Raw genomic sequence first — 16,779 nt, 5'->3', positions numbered from 1 at the left:
TATTTAAAACAAATCAGAGAAAATTCTTTTTCATTCAACACATAATTAAACTCTGGAATTCACTGCCAGAGGATGTGGTTACAGCAGTTAGTGTAACTGGGTTTAAAAAAGGTTTGGATAGATTCCAACAGTAGAAGTCTATAAACTGCTATTAATCAATAAAGATTAGTAACTTGGGATCTATTCATTTAATGTTTGGGTACTTGCCAGGTACTTGCAGCCTGGATTGGCCACTGTTGGCCACAGGATGCTGGGCTTGATGGAACCTTGGTCTGACCCAGTTTGGCATATTTTATGTTCTTATGTTCTTTCCCCATCTCACTCAGCCTGGAGATAAGACCGAAGCTGGAAAGGACTCAAAAACAAGGACAATGAAGATGTGTGTGCTGCACAAACTGGCTCCCAGTTATCTGTGCCCTGCATGCTGCCCATTAATTATCACCCTCCGGGCTCATGCTGTGGCTAGGAAGGAGAGGCATGCATCAAAGGAGTTCCTACAAGTAGAAGAGCCACCGTTGCTGCAAGAGAGAGCAAAGCCCAGGTGCTGGCCTGGATCTGAGAATCATCAGGCAATGATGACTTTTCCACGGCATGCCAGATCAGAGCTGAAGGCACACCAATGTGCCATGGCCTACTGGCTGGGAAACATATGTCCTAGATAAAATAAAAAAAATCCAAGAACAAAGTTCTGGTGGTTTTTTCTTTAGTGAGGTAACACTCGTCTCCCTGGCCTTACAAAATGCAAAACCTGGAATTCCAATTCTGTGCTTCCAAAAACTGAGGCTAACAAAACCTACAGTTTCACTGCGGTTTACAGAATTATTGTAAACATTATTGTACAATGGTTGCTTTATTATAGCTCACCTCATTACATTTGTTTATTTTCTAGAGTGCATTGTTTCCCCCAGTTATTGGTGCATTGGCTGTTTTATTGTTAATCACTTTTTGTTCTGTAGCCAAGATAAGAGGAACCTTTGATACAGAGATAGGTGAGAGCTAGGCGTATCCCTCTGTTGGCTGTTGATTTTGGAGCAGCCTTGCCTACAGGGATGAACCTTTCCGTCACATATTATTCTCTCTTCAGGGTGTCACAGCAGACAAGATTCAGAATCTTTACAAAAGTGCCTGACGTCAGTCAGCCACCTCTTCCCTATTGCACAACAATAATCCGGTGCTTCCCAACCAGTGTGCCTTGATCTGGTCAGGGGTGCCACAGGAAAGTCACCAAGGCCTGATACTCAGATCCATGCGGCACTGGGTCTCTGCTTTCAGCATTCGCAGCACAGAGAGACACCGGCAGTGGCTCTTAAATAGGAGGAAGCTCCTTTCTGAGATCCTCTCCCTAGCTACAGCAGGAGCCCTGGAGCGTGGCAATTAATGGGCAAGTAAGCAGGGCACGGAGAGCTGGGATCCGCTTTATGGTGTGCACAAAGCCCCACCTCATTGTCTCCGTTTTTGGGTCCTTCCAGCCTCTGTCTTATCTCCAGGCTGAGCGAGCCGGGGAGAGGGTGAACTGAGCACTGCATGTGACGGACTCTGAGTGCTGGGAGCAGAAGCAGTGAAAGAGTCTCTGGGAGCCACGGGCGGCAGCCAAGGTAACAAATTGAGCTGGCTGCCTGCACTACACTGATTTCCTCCCTTGTGATGGATTCATATGCGTCTTTGCTCCCTCTCTTCCTTTATTTTGAAACTTGCAAGAGAGGCTGGTGGGACTTTCAGTGTTTTCCTAGCTCTTCTTTTTGCCAGATCAGGCCTCTCCATGTCCGCCCTGCCTGCTCTATGGAGACTGGTGGGCCACACCACATTTTTGTTAATAATGTAGGTGTTCCTTGAACGTGAAAAGATTGGGGAAAAACACTGCAGTGAACAATTGGACGACAAACATTCTGGGATCAATTTCTCAATATGGGGTAAAACCTTTAATGCTAGCAACACTTATACATTATCACCTCTATATTAACTAAGCAGACATTCTTGACTATAAAATTGGTTGATGATGAAAAGTATGCAGTAGGAATGAATTTCTCTCTCTTTTATTTTACTAATACAGTTATGTCAGCCCTCCTAAACATTTGAGGTACAGCTTCTGTAACTTCAGTATAGATATAAAAGTGTTTTCTCAAGCAAGCAGAATTTATTTCTATTTTTTGTTTAATTATCAGTTTATCCCATTGATTCTTATGGAGTTGGTACATGTAAGTAAGTGTAAAGGAAGCCATCCGGATGAGGGTGTATAGTGACTGAAGTCTGGGCACGCATGTTTTCTGCTCATTCTCCTTCCTCCGCTCAGCTGGGCACTGTATCATGAGAATCATGCATAATGTATTGAACTTGTTATGTGACTTTGAGCAGGAGATGGGCTAAAAACCTTAACGGAAGGGTTTTATTCAATATTTGTGAGACAAGCCAGATCTCTGAGATACATTTTATTAAGCATGGTATCTGGGTAAACGTGTTTCTGACAGTGTGGTCATATTGTGGTTGAACAGATTAGGTAACAGAGGACTGAATCATTTCTCTAAGGCACCGCCCATGAAAGGATCATTTCAGTAGTATAATCTAGTGATCCCGACAGAGCTCTAGAGGCAGAAGAACAAGAGAGAGTCATAAAGGAGAAGGGCACACTGACAGCACAGGAGCAGTTGGGTATCAGGGTAGAAGCTTTCTTCCCGATTTTTGGAAAGGAAGAAGAGGGAAATGTCTGAAACTTTCCATTCCTATTTTCTTTCCTTTTTGCCTGTTTTTGGTCAGTGGTGGTTTGCCAGCAAGGGATCTGTAAACCTCACCATGGCCTTTGCTGACTTTTTAAGAGAGAAGGTGTTTTAGGATCAGGGGCGGATTGGCCTATCGGGGGATCGGGCATCCCCCGGTGGGCCGGTCGCGCTAGTCACGTGGTCTGCCGAGCACGGCTGTGACAGAGCCTCGCTCGGCAGACCACGAGGTATCTCCTGGGCTGGCCTGGGCGGCGAATCCTTGGGCCGGTCTTCATCGGGAATCCGCCACTGTTTAGGATAAATACTCTAGTCAGCGTACTTGGTGCCAACCCAGTGCCGATCACTTTGGAGAGGACAGAGGAGAATGTGTGGAGTACCCTTCCAGGTCTAACGAATGAGAAAGAAGGGCAGATGGCCTATCTGCTTCCTATCCAGGAGAGTCCCTCAGGCACAGCCGGGAGTCAGTGGGAAGATAAAGCATCATCAAAGCATTGAATTTCATGTACCACGGTTTGCCACGGAGAGTAAGAGAGCCCCCAAATCCATTCATAACAGTGTAAAGTTTAAGGATTCATCCTCCTATATGGATTGAGCTCTCAGAAAGTAGGTACTGTATCAGACTGTCACTACTGAAGGAGTTTTGTTTCAGTAAACTCTACTTTTGTTGGAACTTCAGTCCCTGCATGGAGAGTGATCATGGACGGCTCAAGGCAATCTGCTGTCTGAGGCGAGGGATGAGATGGCGCTCTCCCATGCCACGGTGTGGCACAGCGCAGGTCGAATCACTGAGAGGGCCAAGTCAGGGGGTGGAGGGTCTCCTTTGGAGTTTTGCTGAGCAGAAATCTTTTGCAGTCTGGCCCTTTCAGCGACTTGCAATGCTGGGGCAGATGCGGAGGCTGAGGTCCAGGTTGCCAGAGACGTGGCAGACAGGGTGTCGGTTCTAAAATTCTTAGGAAGCGGGAAACTTTGTCACACTTCTGGGGACCCTACCACCTGCCCCCCTGGGAAGTGGGAAATGGTTGAATGGTGGGGATGTGTGTATGTGGCACATTCTCACCCCTCACACACAATCCCTTTACTCTCTTGTGCTCTCTCTCAGGGCTGGTGCAAGGGTATTAGGTGCCCTAGGTGAAGCTTACAGTCTTGTGGCCCTTAGTGTGCTCTCTGCTCACAGCCTTTGCCATACACAATTAAAATTATGTATTTATAATAACAGATTTTACATGAAAAACGACAAAGTATGATTATCTGAGGTAAAAATATCACTTAGATCAACATATGGTATATATTATATTTACATGCACTGCTGTGGTGCCAACTAGAAAATCCTGCAAGATAAGCCAAAAAGACCCTTGGTACGCATGTGGTATTAGGCCTATTGTAAGGCCTGTTAGGTGTGGGCTTGGCCCGCTGAAAGCCACGAGTAAACTGAATTACAATTATAATATAGCAAACCTCCCAAACCAAAACAGCTCTGTCAGCACTCAAATAGTAACAACCCTACCTATGAAAAGGCAACACTACAAATATTACAACAGGCCCTAAAACAGCCGTACATCTTCTATTATGAAAACAGAACAAGCCAAGCTGCTACAGATCCCTACACAGGAACTACTAGCTAGAATACTTAACCTCAATCACACATGCAGAACACAGACAGACCCTCACCAAATAAAAAATAAAGAGACCATAAAGTATAAACAGAAATGTGCAAAGAACTGGAAACCGTAACAAGCCAGATTCTGTATGCATATCCTATGAACAATTCAATGGCATACATTGGAGCAATTTTCAAAAGCCACTTACATGAGTAAAGTGCGTTTACAAGTGTAAAATGCAATTATAAGCGTGTAAATGCTTTTAAAAATAAAGCCCCGAAATTTTAAAACATTTCTCAGAAACCAATGAAATGTTTTGAAACAACAGCACATCAAATAATTCTCAATAATTAAAACTAATAAGGATAAAAAAAACCTCCTGCTTTCCATACCTGGGACTCTTTGATTTCCAGTCACTGTGAGATTGTTGTGAATTAGTAGGGGTGGGGGTAGCGTGTAGATGCTCTCCTCTCTCTCTAATTTACACACACGCTATAACATATATGTTCATTCTCTCACATTCACATATTTTCAGTCTTACACACTCATTCACACACACATGGTCACTGTCATTCTTACTCTCACTCTCTCTCACACACACACACACACACACACTCTTGCTCCTCTTACCCACATACTCTCTCTTACACATACCTGCTCATTCTCTTACTCTTATACTCTCTCACTCACACACATATAGATGCTTACTCTTGCACTTTTTCTCACTCACACATGCAAGTAGATTCACATAGTCACACACACACACATGATTGCCCACTCTCTCTTACATATACATGCTCATTCTCTCACTCTCACACCCCCTCTTACTCTATCACTTTTATTCACACTGTCTCTCATACACAGTCACATACCGTGCCTCTCCCTCACTCACACATGCCAGGCCTCTCCCCCTCTGTCTTCATCTGCCGGTAGGATTGTGCTCCATCAGCAGCCCTGCTGGGCCTCTTTCTTTGTCTTTGGCTACTGGCAGGTTGGATTCCACTGGCGGCCCCGCTAGGACTATTTGTTTGTCATTTAGCTGCCAGTGGGTTGGACTCTGTTGGGAAACCCTGCTGGGCCTTTCCCTCTTTCTTCGGCTGTTGATTGGGCTCTGCCGGCAGCCCTGGGCTCTGGGAAGCACTTGCTGTTGTCTCAAAGTTTTGCCATCTACTGCCTCACTCTGCATAATGATAGAATTGGCCCTGAGAATGAATATTTAAGACTGTGAGAGAGTTCTAGTGCCCAAGGGCTCTTAAGCTAAGCTTTCTCCCTGTCAGAATGAACCTGATGAGCTGCACTAGTGCGGTGCATCAAGTCACAGAAACTCCATGGTGCTCCTCCCTCTCTATAGTGAAGAGGGAGGATACACATAAGATGCACATTTTTTATTCAATGAGGTTGATGAATAGCTTTTTAAAGTGTCTAATTTGGGTGATTCGAACCCTTAGTAACTCATATACATACTTTTGCTATATTGTCATTATTTCTGGAAAAACCTGTTCCTTATTGCTTTATGTACAGAAACAGCTCTGCTCTGTGCTATGGATTAGAGATGGGATGGAAACATTAAAAAAAAGTTGAACTTGCTATTATAAATCCTTCTCACTACTCCATTATCACTGAACAAGCAGGGTTTACACAATCATTATCTCAAACAGCAGCAAGAATACAATCCAGGAAAATTGCTAGGAAACATACAAAGTATTTTTGCAATTTGAGATCATGGTCATAGAAATCTTGTCTGTTCTGTAATACCTAGACAATGAGTGGGATTTATGATCACTATCTAAACATCATGATATTTCTGCTCATCTCTGCTTTGTATCCCTCCCATATAGGTGGTTCAGCTACGGAGGGTTGGGCATCGGAGGTGAGAAGTCAGGACAGCTAAAGAGAAGACTAAAACTGACTGATGGATGGAAGACCCATTACATTTATGCTGTACTTGGATTGCAAGATGTCACACAGATGGGGATGCCAAACTCTTGGAAAATGAAAGGGATAACAAGCCTAGAAAGAGTATACATGATTAAATCTTGGAGCAGGGAGGAAGACTAGACCAGTGGCTAGAGTACTGAGGCAGCTATTTTTCAACATGGTGAAAATCTGTATGATCAGCCCTATGAAATGCATTTTTCCGTGGAAAGAAAGTTCTTGAACAAGAGGCCATGAGATAACTCTAAACTTACAATGGAAACAAACAGCCCAACGACAATCACTTACCATCCTCCTTTTGATATCGAAACAATTCAACAAAAACTACACCTAGAACTAACAGACATAGATCTAACCAACTCTGAGACGGCCACAAGCTCCTGGCTCAATATTACTAAATCTATCTCAGACAACATAAACCCCACCATCAAAAAGACAATAAAAAAACCCTAAACATCAAAATCAATGGTACAATGACAATATAAGAGCAGCCAAACGTGAACTCAGAAACAAAGAGAGAGCCTGGCGTAAGAACAAAACAACCCCGCTTCTCACCGCCTATCAAACACACCAAGCCTACTACAAAAAACTTATCTACAATGCAAAGAAAGAATTCTACTCGAGCAAAATAAATAAATTCCAACATAACCCCAGAATGCTATTTTCCGTTGTGCAAAACCTCACCAAATCCTCAAATGAGCAGAAAACACCACCCACCAAAAACAAAAGCAACGACTTTGCAGACTTCTTTAGGGAGAAAATCAAGAACCTAATAAATAACAATCTCAGGGTAAACACTCAAAACATAAAATTGCAACCTAAACTAACAACAAGCTGGTCAAACTTTGACCCGGCTTCCTCACTGGAAGTCCAAACAATCATCAAAAAAATGAATCCAGCAAATCACCCCATCGACAGCATTCCCATATCAACAATCAAAACGATTGAAACCTCAATAACCAAAACAATAACAGACATTGTAAACCTATCCCTCACTGAAGGAAACTACCTTGAATGTTTATTCAGCAATAATTAAACCCATAATAAAAAAGAACAACTTAGACCCGGAAAACCCACTACTGACCCATATCCAATCTACCATTCATTGCCAAAATCATTGGAAAGATTGTCCACTCCCAGCTCATCGACCACCTAGAAAGGAACAACATCCTATACCCCACGCAATTCGGTTTCAGGAAACACCTAAGCACTGAAACACTACTCCTATCATTAAATGACACTGTACTCAGAGGATTTGACAGCGGCCAAAGCTACTTGCTGATTCTCATGGATTTATCAGCAGCATTTGATACAGTAAACCACACAATCCTTCTTGACCGGCTGATTGAAATAGGAGCAACTGGTATAACTCTAAATGGTTTTCATCTTACCTATCACACAGAAGCTACCAGGTAATATTCAACAATACCCTCTCGAAGAAAATAAACCTTAACACAGGAGTTCCCCAAGGATCAGCACTATCCGCAACAACATTTACCTCCTCCCAATATGTCACTTGCTAGCTAGTCTTGGTCTGACTCACTTCCTATCTGCAGATGATATACAAATATTAATCCCAATACATAATACATTGGAAGAAACTTACAAAAAAACAGCCATGTATCTCGCTGAAATTAAACAGCTACTAACCCACTTGAAACTCATAATAAACCGACAAAACAGAAATAATCATCCTAGACAGAAAAAACAGCACTTCACCCCTGCCACTGCTCAAAATTGAGAACCAAAAGGCAACAATCTCCCCAGTCATGCATGCTCGCAACCTAGGAGTCATCATCGACAGTGAACTATCCTTCAGGATCCATATCACTAACAAAATCAAGGAAGGATCTAACAAATTACTAACACTTAGACGACTTAAACCTTTCCTTTCTCCGGATGACTTCAGAACAGTCTTACAACTACTTATTTTCTCCAACCTTGACTACTGCAACTCCTTATTATTTGGCTTACCACTCGCCACCATCCATCTGCTCCAAATCCTACAGAACACAGCTGCCAAAATCCTAACAGGATCAAAAAAACACGAACATATTACTCCAACTCTCTTATCTCTACATTGTCTCCCAATAAAATATCGAATAGACTACAAAATACTAACCATATTACACAAACTAATACTTGGACATCAAACTGACTGGTTAGGTAAAATAATAGAACTCCACACACTGCAACGAAACTTCCACTCAACCAACAAAGGTCTCCTGAAAATTCCACCCACTCGAACCACACAACTAACTTCAACTCATGAAACAGCCATAACCATCGGAAGCCCCAAACTTTGGAACACTCTTCTAATCGAAATAAGAACACAACCTAATCTAAAAACCTTCAAGAAGGAGCTGAAAACCTGACTATTCACTAAAGCCTATCAAAACATCCACTGACAACCAGACACCCCCCTCACTATATACCATGATACTGGCCCTCTCTATGTCCATTCCTCTCATCCATGTGAACCTAGATACTTACCTTTCTCATCCAGATGAACCATGTGAGCCTTATCTTTACCATGTAAACCTTATCTTTACCGACTCTCGCAACCATAAGAAATTGTATAACTAACCTTGTAAATGTACAACTAACATTAACATTGCTATAACTGTATTTCTGATCACAATGTATATGCTAACTTATTAACTTACTCTATTCCATCAAAAATTGTAAACCGTTATGATGGCGAAACTGAATGACGGTATATAAAACTCGATAAATAAAATAAATAAATAAATAAATAAGGTACAAAGTGGGTAGACTGAGAAGTACCAAGGAAATATTTCTTCACAGAAAGGGGGATATATACATGGAACAACCTCTTAATGAAAGTAGTAGAAGCAAAGGAGCAAGAGAACTCGGGAAAGCATGTGATAACCACAAAGGATCCATAGTTCTTAGGATGCGAGGGTAAAGCCATAGATCAGGTGGGCTCTGCAGCATTGCAACATGAATGGAAAAGTAGGCAGCCCTCATGGGTCTTGTGGTCGTTATCTTTTGTCATAGTCTAGGTTTCTGTGGACTCACATCTGCCACTGACCCTCTGTGTGACCTCGAGCAAGTTCATTTATCTCCCTGTGCCTCCAGGACACATAAACAAGGCATTTGTCTTAATTTGATTCACAGTCAGCAAATTAAAAGTAAATTGAGATTTAGAACACTAGGACTGTTTAAAAAGCATATTCTGAAGCGATTATATTTTGATGTGGTTCGTACAATTCTGTTTAACTTCTTATATGAGTTCTGACTGTAAAAGATTTTGAGAATCACTGTTTTGTTCCACATAGATCTCCAGATTATACAGCACTACCATAAGAACTTAATTTGTAGACAAAAAGGAAGATGAATTGTGGAGCTGGAGGGTGGGAGAAGGGAGGTGGAGTGGGGTCAGGGTCAGGTATGACTTGTGTGAGGGGAAAGGGGAGGGGGCCGGGTGTGAACTCTCTTCTACACACACACAAATATACAAGTGTGAATACACCCAGTAGCAGCATAACAATGGGGCTGACAGGCATTCATCTCATGTCTCTTCCTCCTTTCCCATCCTCTCTCATGTCCTTTCAATTTAACCAAGAAATTGCACAAAAATCAAGGCCATGTGGCTGCTCTCATCTCAGGGTAATCAGCTACCTGCTCTGCTTTCTCTGGGGCTTGGGGGAGGGGGGGCAGAAATGATCCTGCCACCGCCTTCTGCAGGGAACTGAAACTGGTTTACATTGAACTGATTTACACTGCTGGCTCTACTCCGTCTCCTTAGGTCCTGGAAAACAGGTGGCAGAACACCATTCTGGGTTGTTCCCCCAGAAATTAAGCCCTGGGTAACGGATACAAAAAAGGGTTCAATTAGCCCAGGGGTCGGGAACCCATGGCTCGCGAGCCAGATATGGCTCTTTTGAGGGCTGCATCTGGCTCGCAGACAAGTGTCGCCATACTTCGCGGTTCCCCGCTGACCCAGCTGCTCCCCGGTCCTCCGCCGCCCGGGCTTAAAATGCTGTCAGCCCGGGCGGAACGCGGCAGGACAGCTGGAGTCAGCGGCACCGGCGTGCTCTCTTCTCCTCCCCCCCCCCCCGCGGCCCGGAAGAGGAAGTGGAGAGCATCGGGTGCCTGCGCGGGAAGAAGAGACCACACTAGCGTGGTCTCTTCTTCCGCGCAGGCACCCGATGCTCACCACTTCCTCTTCCGGGCCGCGGGGGGGAGGAGAAGAGAGCACGCCGACTGGAGTCATCCGGGTGCCTGCGCGGGAGTCATCGGGTGTCAGCCGGGTGCCAACGCTGGAGTCATCGGGTGCCTGCGCGGGTCTTCCCGCGCAGGCACCCGATGCTCTCCACTTCCTCTTCCGGGCCGCGGGAAGGAGAGAGCACCGGCGTGCTCTCTTCTTCCCGTGGCCCGGAAGAGGAAGTGGAGAGCATCGGGTGCCTGCGCGGGAAGACCCGCGCAGGCACGCTAGTGTCCGACGGGAAGAAGACTGCAGCGCGGCTCGGAGGAAAATGAAAATCTTCAACCGCGGCCGATGGGACTCCGCCTTCGCCTCCGCGAGGGCTGAAAATGAAGGAGGTTAGCGTTGGGAGGTGGCTGCTGCTGCCGCGAGTTCCCGGGGGGGGGGGGGGGGGGAGAGAGAGAGTGAATGAGCGAGCAAGCATGTGTGTTTGAGATCCTGTGTGTGTGAGTGAGAGATTGCATGTATGTGAATGATTGAGAGCCTGTATATGTGAAAGAGAGTATGTCTGTGATTGAGATCCTGCCTGTGAGAGAGAGAGCATGAATGTAAGTTTACCATTGGGAACCTGTATGTGTAAGTTTGTAATTGAAAACCTGTTTGTTTGAAAGAGTATGTGTGTATGATTGAGATCCTTTGTGTGTGAGAGAGATCATGTGTATGTATGATTAAGAGCCTGTGTGTATAAGTAAGAGAGAGATCATGTGTGTCTGTGTCTGATTGACAGCTGGTTTAGGTGATGGAGCATGTGAGTATGTGATTGAGAGCCTGTGTTTAAATGAGAGAGAGAGACCATGTGTGTCTGTGTGATTGAGAGCTGATTTAGGTGAGGGAGCATGTGAGTATGTGATTGAGAGCCTGTGTGTAAATGAGAGAAAGAGAGGACATGTTTGTAAGCATGTGAATGAGAGTCTGTGTGTGAGAGAAAAAGACAGCATGTATTTATGTGATTGAAAGCCTGTGTGTGTGTAAGCGTGAAAAGATAGACAGCATGTGTGTAAATGTGTAATTAAGAGCCTATATAAGTGAGAGAGAAAAAACATTTGTATATGTGAGTGACTGAGAGCATGTGTGTATAGGTGTGTCATTGAGAGCCAGTGTGAGAGAGAGCGCTGGTATGTGACTGAGAGAGGAGAAAGTTCCAAGCAAACCACCCCACCTCCTGCTAATTCAGAACAATCTCAGGACACCTGGATATCAAACGTTCCCAGGTATGCAGAGCAAAAAAATTTTGTATCCTTATTATTTTTCATTACTGGATCTTTGTGTCTGCTATTTTGAAATATTTTGTTGGTATCTGGAAATGTTTTATATGAGTTTTTAATTATTGGATATTCCACTCATCAGCTGTTTCGAAATATGTTCTTTTTGTTAGTACAGTTTTACTGCTGATGATTTTATATTTCTTGATTTGTTTTATAAGGATGTGTGATGTTTCTTTTTTCCTTTGTTACACTGCATACAGAGACTCTGGCTTGTTGCAGTTTCCAATTCAGTTTTTGTCTGCATGCTTCTTGTTATGCGTTTTGGTCTCTTTATTCTATGTTAGGTGAGGGACAGCACGTGATTCAGGTGAGGTTTTCTGCTGGCGTGTAGTTTCTGTGTAGGACTCTATAGCAGCCTGACTTGGTCCGTTTTCCTAATAGGAGATGTATTGGTGTCTTTAGGCCTGGTGTAATATTTTCAGAGACTTATTGTACTTTAAAATGCACACATTTACTTGTATTTAGTTTTAAACATATTGTATGGCTCTCATGGAATTACATTTTAAAATATGTGGCGTTTATGGCTCTCTCAGCCAAAAAGGTTCCTGACCCCTGAATTAGCCCAAGCTTGAAACTTGTGAGCTCTGGTGGTTATCAAGGCCAGGGTTGAAACCTTGATCCTGGCACTATTGCTCATAATCCATCCCCCTTTGTGTGTGTCTGCTATTTGCTCTGCAGCATCTGCTTCAGTATCACCTCTTCTCCTCCTGTTTCCTGTAGAAGAGGAGGGGAGGGGGGAACAACAGCAGGGAAGAGGCTGGATTAGGGAGTAAAGAAGCTGATCTCTGTTCTACCTACTCCAGACTCACCCCCCTCTTCTCCTCTTTCCCCACAGGCCACTTGAAGTGGAGGGGCTGGAGCAGAACAACCCTGCTTCTCTTAAGTCTAAAAAGAAGTAGCAAAAGTGTGTTCCCCTCCCACCCCCCAAATTAAGCCCTGACTAGCATAAGAACTGAAAGTTATACTAAGATAGAAAGCTGCTTCCGTTCAACATCGCTGCAAACATGACATGGGAGCTCATTTGATTCCACTAGAGGTCAACCAAGTCCATTTCATACTGTACCTCTTCTCTGTAGAAATGCTGGGCTTGGAGGGAGCCGGGTCAGTCCACGAGATTAGCTCTGCCTCTTCAATAATAGCCTCATTCCTAAAATAATAGCAACATTACATTGTATAAAGCATTAACAGCAACCAAGCTCTGAAAAAGAATTCCATGCCTCCTCTATACAGACATGAAACTGATACAAATGGTTTATTCCCTTTGGTAGATGTCTTATTTCAGCATTACAGATTCAGTTATCTCTAATGCAAATTGAATAACTATGGCAGAGAGCATTTTATTTTATTTTTTTCATTTTTGGGCCTGTCAGGTTCCTCCTACTACTACATTGAGTTTCCAGTTCAACTGGAATCGGGGATAGGATTTGGTGCTTTGAGTCTATTTGTAACTACCTCTGAATTTTTCCCCAGTTTTATTTCCTCTTCCAACACACTTAGCCTAGCCTCTGCAGCGACGGTCCTTGACTGGGGGCCATGCAACAGGACTCCTTTGGAAACCCTGAAATCATGGGCCCTAAATCTGATCACTAGGTGTTGCTATTGCATGATGACTGGGAGGTTCTCCTCTCCAAGAGCTCTAAGTGTTGTTGCTACAGCATCCCAGGCTCCAGCTGGCCCAGGAAGCAAAAGATCTGATCCAGGTATCAAACCCAGCTCTTCCTCATGGCAGTGCACAGCACTATCACTGAACCATGGGCTGGCCCCAAAGTAGGAAGACCACAGAGCTCTGGGACATTTAAAGCAGTAGCACTATATCTATAGTAGTATGTTCTAAATGTCAACTCACCTCTTTCTTAGTTCTATTGCCTTTTCTGCTGGTCTTATTCCTAGCTTTCCTTTCTTTTGTTTTACCTTAAAATATTTTATTCTAAGAATGCAGTTAAATTATTAATTCCATTTTGTGATGTTATATTTTGCTGAGTTGCTTCCTGCATTTCATTATTCCTTTTTCCCAATGAAATAAAAAAGATTTTTTCAATAGGAGGAATCTCAGTTATGTCAAGCATTAAATTTTCTGTCAGAACAGGTGGAATTTAGGGGAACTCTATGTGTAAAATTTATGAAAAATTCAGATAGAGATAAGATATTGAAATTGTCTCTAAAGAATAGAGACAAACTTTTCTTGGGTCAGAAGGTATGGACCTTCCCAGATATAACAAAGACCACCCAAATTCGTAGAAGGAATTTCCTTCAGATGAATCAAGAGTTAAGAACTATAGGTGCTCAGAGTACAATTTATTATCCATGTAAATGTGTGGTGAAACATCAACAGCAAAGGTATGTGTTTTTGGACCCAATTGAGTTAAGGAAATTTCTTGATGCCAAATTGCCTACACAGATTCCTAGCATCGGTAATGAAAGTGTTGTACCACAAATTTCTTAGTTAAAATTTTTTCTTTTTTCAAAATGCTCAAATCTATGTTATCTTGGCTCTTTTATTACTTTACAAGCCGTTAAGCCCGTTAAAACGGGCTACATCCCTCTGTCTCTCACCTCCCCCTCATTCTCTCTCCCCTCACTCTCCCCCACCCACTCCTCTCCACCCTCCCTCTCCTCTCACTCAGTCCCTCCCTCCCTTTCTCCCCCCCTCTCCCTCACTCCCTCCTCTCCCTCACTCCCTCCCACTCAGTCCCCCCTCTCCCTCCCTCCCACTCACTCAGTCCCCCCTCTCCCTCCCTCCCACTCACTCAGTCCCCCCTCTCCCTCCCTCCCACTCAGTCCCTCCCTTCACCCGCCTCCATTTCCTTCAGACGCCGTACTCGCGACTCCTCGCAGCCCACACCCACCTCCATTTCCTCCCGGCGCCGTAAGCGCGACTTCCCGCAACCCTCACCCGGCTCCATTAACTCCTCCCGCTCCTGCCGGCAGATCTCGGGGGGGGGGGTCACTCCCGCGCGCGCGGCAGTGACCCCCCCCCCGAGATCTGCCGGCAGATATGGGGAGGAGAAGTAGCGGCACCGCGCGCTACTGCGCTTTACTGCGCATTTGCGGGCCGTCGGTCACAGGCCATTTATAAGGTAGATAACAGGGGTTGATTCCTTAAATATGATTATTTAGGTTTGTGAGAATTTGCTTGCACCTGTATATTTGGCAAACTGTTATTGCTGTTTGTTTGTAAAATATTTTGGCATAAATAAAAAATTAAAAAAAAAAATAATGTATATCTTGCATATTTTACACTTTTTTTTGGAATATAATGTGAGCAATTTTTAATTGTGGTCACACCACTTGTTCTTAAAAGTCTCCTGCCCTGAGTCTGCTCTGCAGCTGGCGATTACTAGCCTTAACTAATATGCCTTAATGCTTTTAATGCAACTGCAATATTGCTCCCTGCTTAGACGGCAGGGGGGAAAAGAGGAACTGGATTCAGACAACAACCAAGGATTTTGACTTCTATGGTCTGGGATAATGATATGCAGATATACCGGAGGAGAACAAAAGATGGGAAAAATTGGAATGGAGGAGGGGAGACGATGAGGTTAAAAACCAACACAAGTACTATCTTGTGATGACAAGAGGTTAGACATCTGGTACTGCTTTTGGAAATAGATTAGAAGAAATGAAGCTGCTTCTTACTTCAAGCTGTGATTTCTGTTTCTTCATGACAGTGGAACCAACAGGGAGAAGCCTCACACAGTCACAAAAGCCTGGTGCTCATCCATATAAACTCAGAGCATGTGACAAATGGAAAATGACAGGCTTAGGGCTATCACCTTACTCAGGACAACTTGACCAGGAATATCCAGTCCTGGTTGTGCCCTATTGCATGCATGGAAATGTAGTTCTGTTTTCCATGCATGCAATAGGACACTACTCATCTACAGTTTTAGTCACTGTAGTTTTAATAGTTTGGTTCTTATGTTCTACCTGTCTGGATAACTGTGGATGGTAAGGACAGTGTAGTCTATGTTTCATACCTATTTGTAGGGATGTGAATCGTTTTAGGACGATTAAAATTATCGTCCGATAATTTTAATATCGTCTTAAACCGTTATGGAACACAATACAATACAGATTCTAACGATTTATCGTTATAAATCGTTAGAATCGTGAGCCGGCACACTAAAACCCCCTAAAACCCACCCCCGACCCTTTAAATTAAATCCCCCACCCTCCCGAACCCCCCCCAAATAACTTAAATAACCTGCGGGTCCAGCGGCGGTCCGGAACGGCAGCGGTCCGGAACGGGCTCCTGCTCCTGCATCTTGTCGTCTTCGGCCGGCGCCATTTTCCAAAATGGCGCCGAAAAATGGCGGCGGCCATAGACGAAAAAGATTGGACGGCAGGAGGTCCTTCTGGACCCCCGCTGGACTTTTGGCAAGTCTCGTGGGGGTCAGGAGGCCCCCCACAAGCTGGCCAAAAGTTCCTGGAGGTCCAGCGGGGGTCAGGGAGCGATTTCCCGCCGCGAATCGTTTCCGTACGGAAAATGGCGCCGGCAGGAGATCGACTGCAGGAGGTCGTTCAGCGAGGCGCCGGAACCCTCGCTGAACGACCTCCTGCAGTCGATCTCCTGCCGGCGCCATTTTCCGTACGAAAACGATTCGCGGCGGGAAATCGCTCCCTGACCCCCGCTGGACCTCCAGGAACTTTTGGCCAGCTTGTGGGGGGCCTCCTGACCCCCACGAGACTTGCCAAAAGTCCAGCGGGGGTCCGGAAGGACCTCCTGCCGTCCAATCTTTTTCGTCTATGGCCGCCGCCATTTTTCGGCGCCATTTTGGAAAATGGCGCCGGCCGAAGACAACAAGATGCAGGAGCAGGAGCCCGTTCCGGACCGCTGCCGTTCCGGACCGCCGCTGGACCCGCAGGTTATTTAAGTTATTTGGGGGTGGGGGATTTAATTTAAAGGGTCTGGGGTGGGTTTTAGGGGGTTTTAATGTGCCGGTTTTTCGATTTTTCGATTTTTCGATTTTTTAACGATTTTCACGATTTTTCACGATATTTTACCCCCCCCAAACGGCAACAATACGATTCCCTCC

General features: G+C 44.5%; 1 protein-coding gene across 13 annotated transcripts in view; it reads right to left on the bottom strand.

Moving 5' to 3' along the window:
• The window catches only part of ZNF185 (zinc finger protein 185 with LIM domain), a 220,858-nt gene that overhangs the window by 57,121 nt on the left and 146,958 nt on the right, over positions 1–16,779 (bottom strand). For all 13 annotated transcript variants that reach the window (XM_029606612.1, XM_029606614.1, XM_029606618.1 and 10 more), the window contains one exon: positions 12,807–12,890. In XM_029606612.1, coding sequence (XP_029462472.1) covers positions 12,807–12,890 — 84 coding nt within the window. The remainder of the gene's footprint in view (positions 1–12,806; positions 12,891–16,779) is intronic.

This window comes from Rhinatrema bivittatum, chromosome 6, assembly GCF_901001135.1.
Source record: "Rhinatrema bivittatum chromosome 6, aRhiBiv1.1, whole genome shotgun sequence".
In the NCBI taxonomy this organism is placed as follows: domain Eukaryota; kingdom Metazoa; phylum Chordata; class Amphibia; order Gymnophiona; family Rhinatrematidae; genus Rhinatrema; species Rhinatrema bivittatum.
Note: the sequence above shows the minus strand (reverse complement) of the source record. Positions and strands in the feature narration are given on the sequence as shown.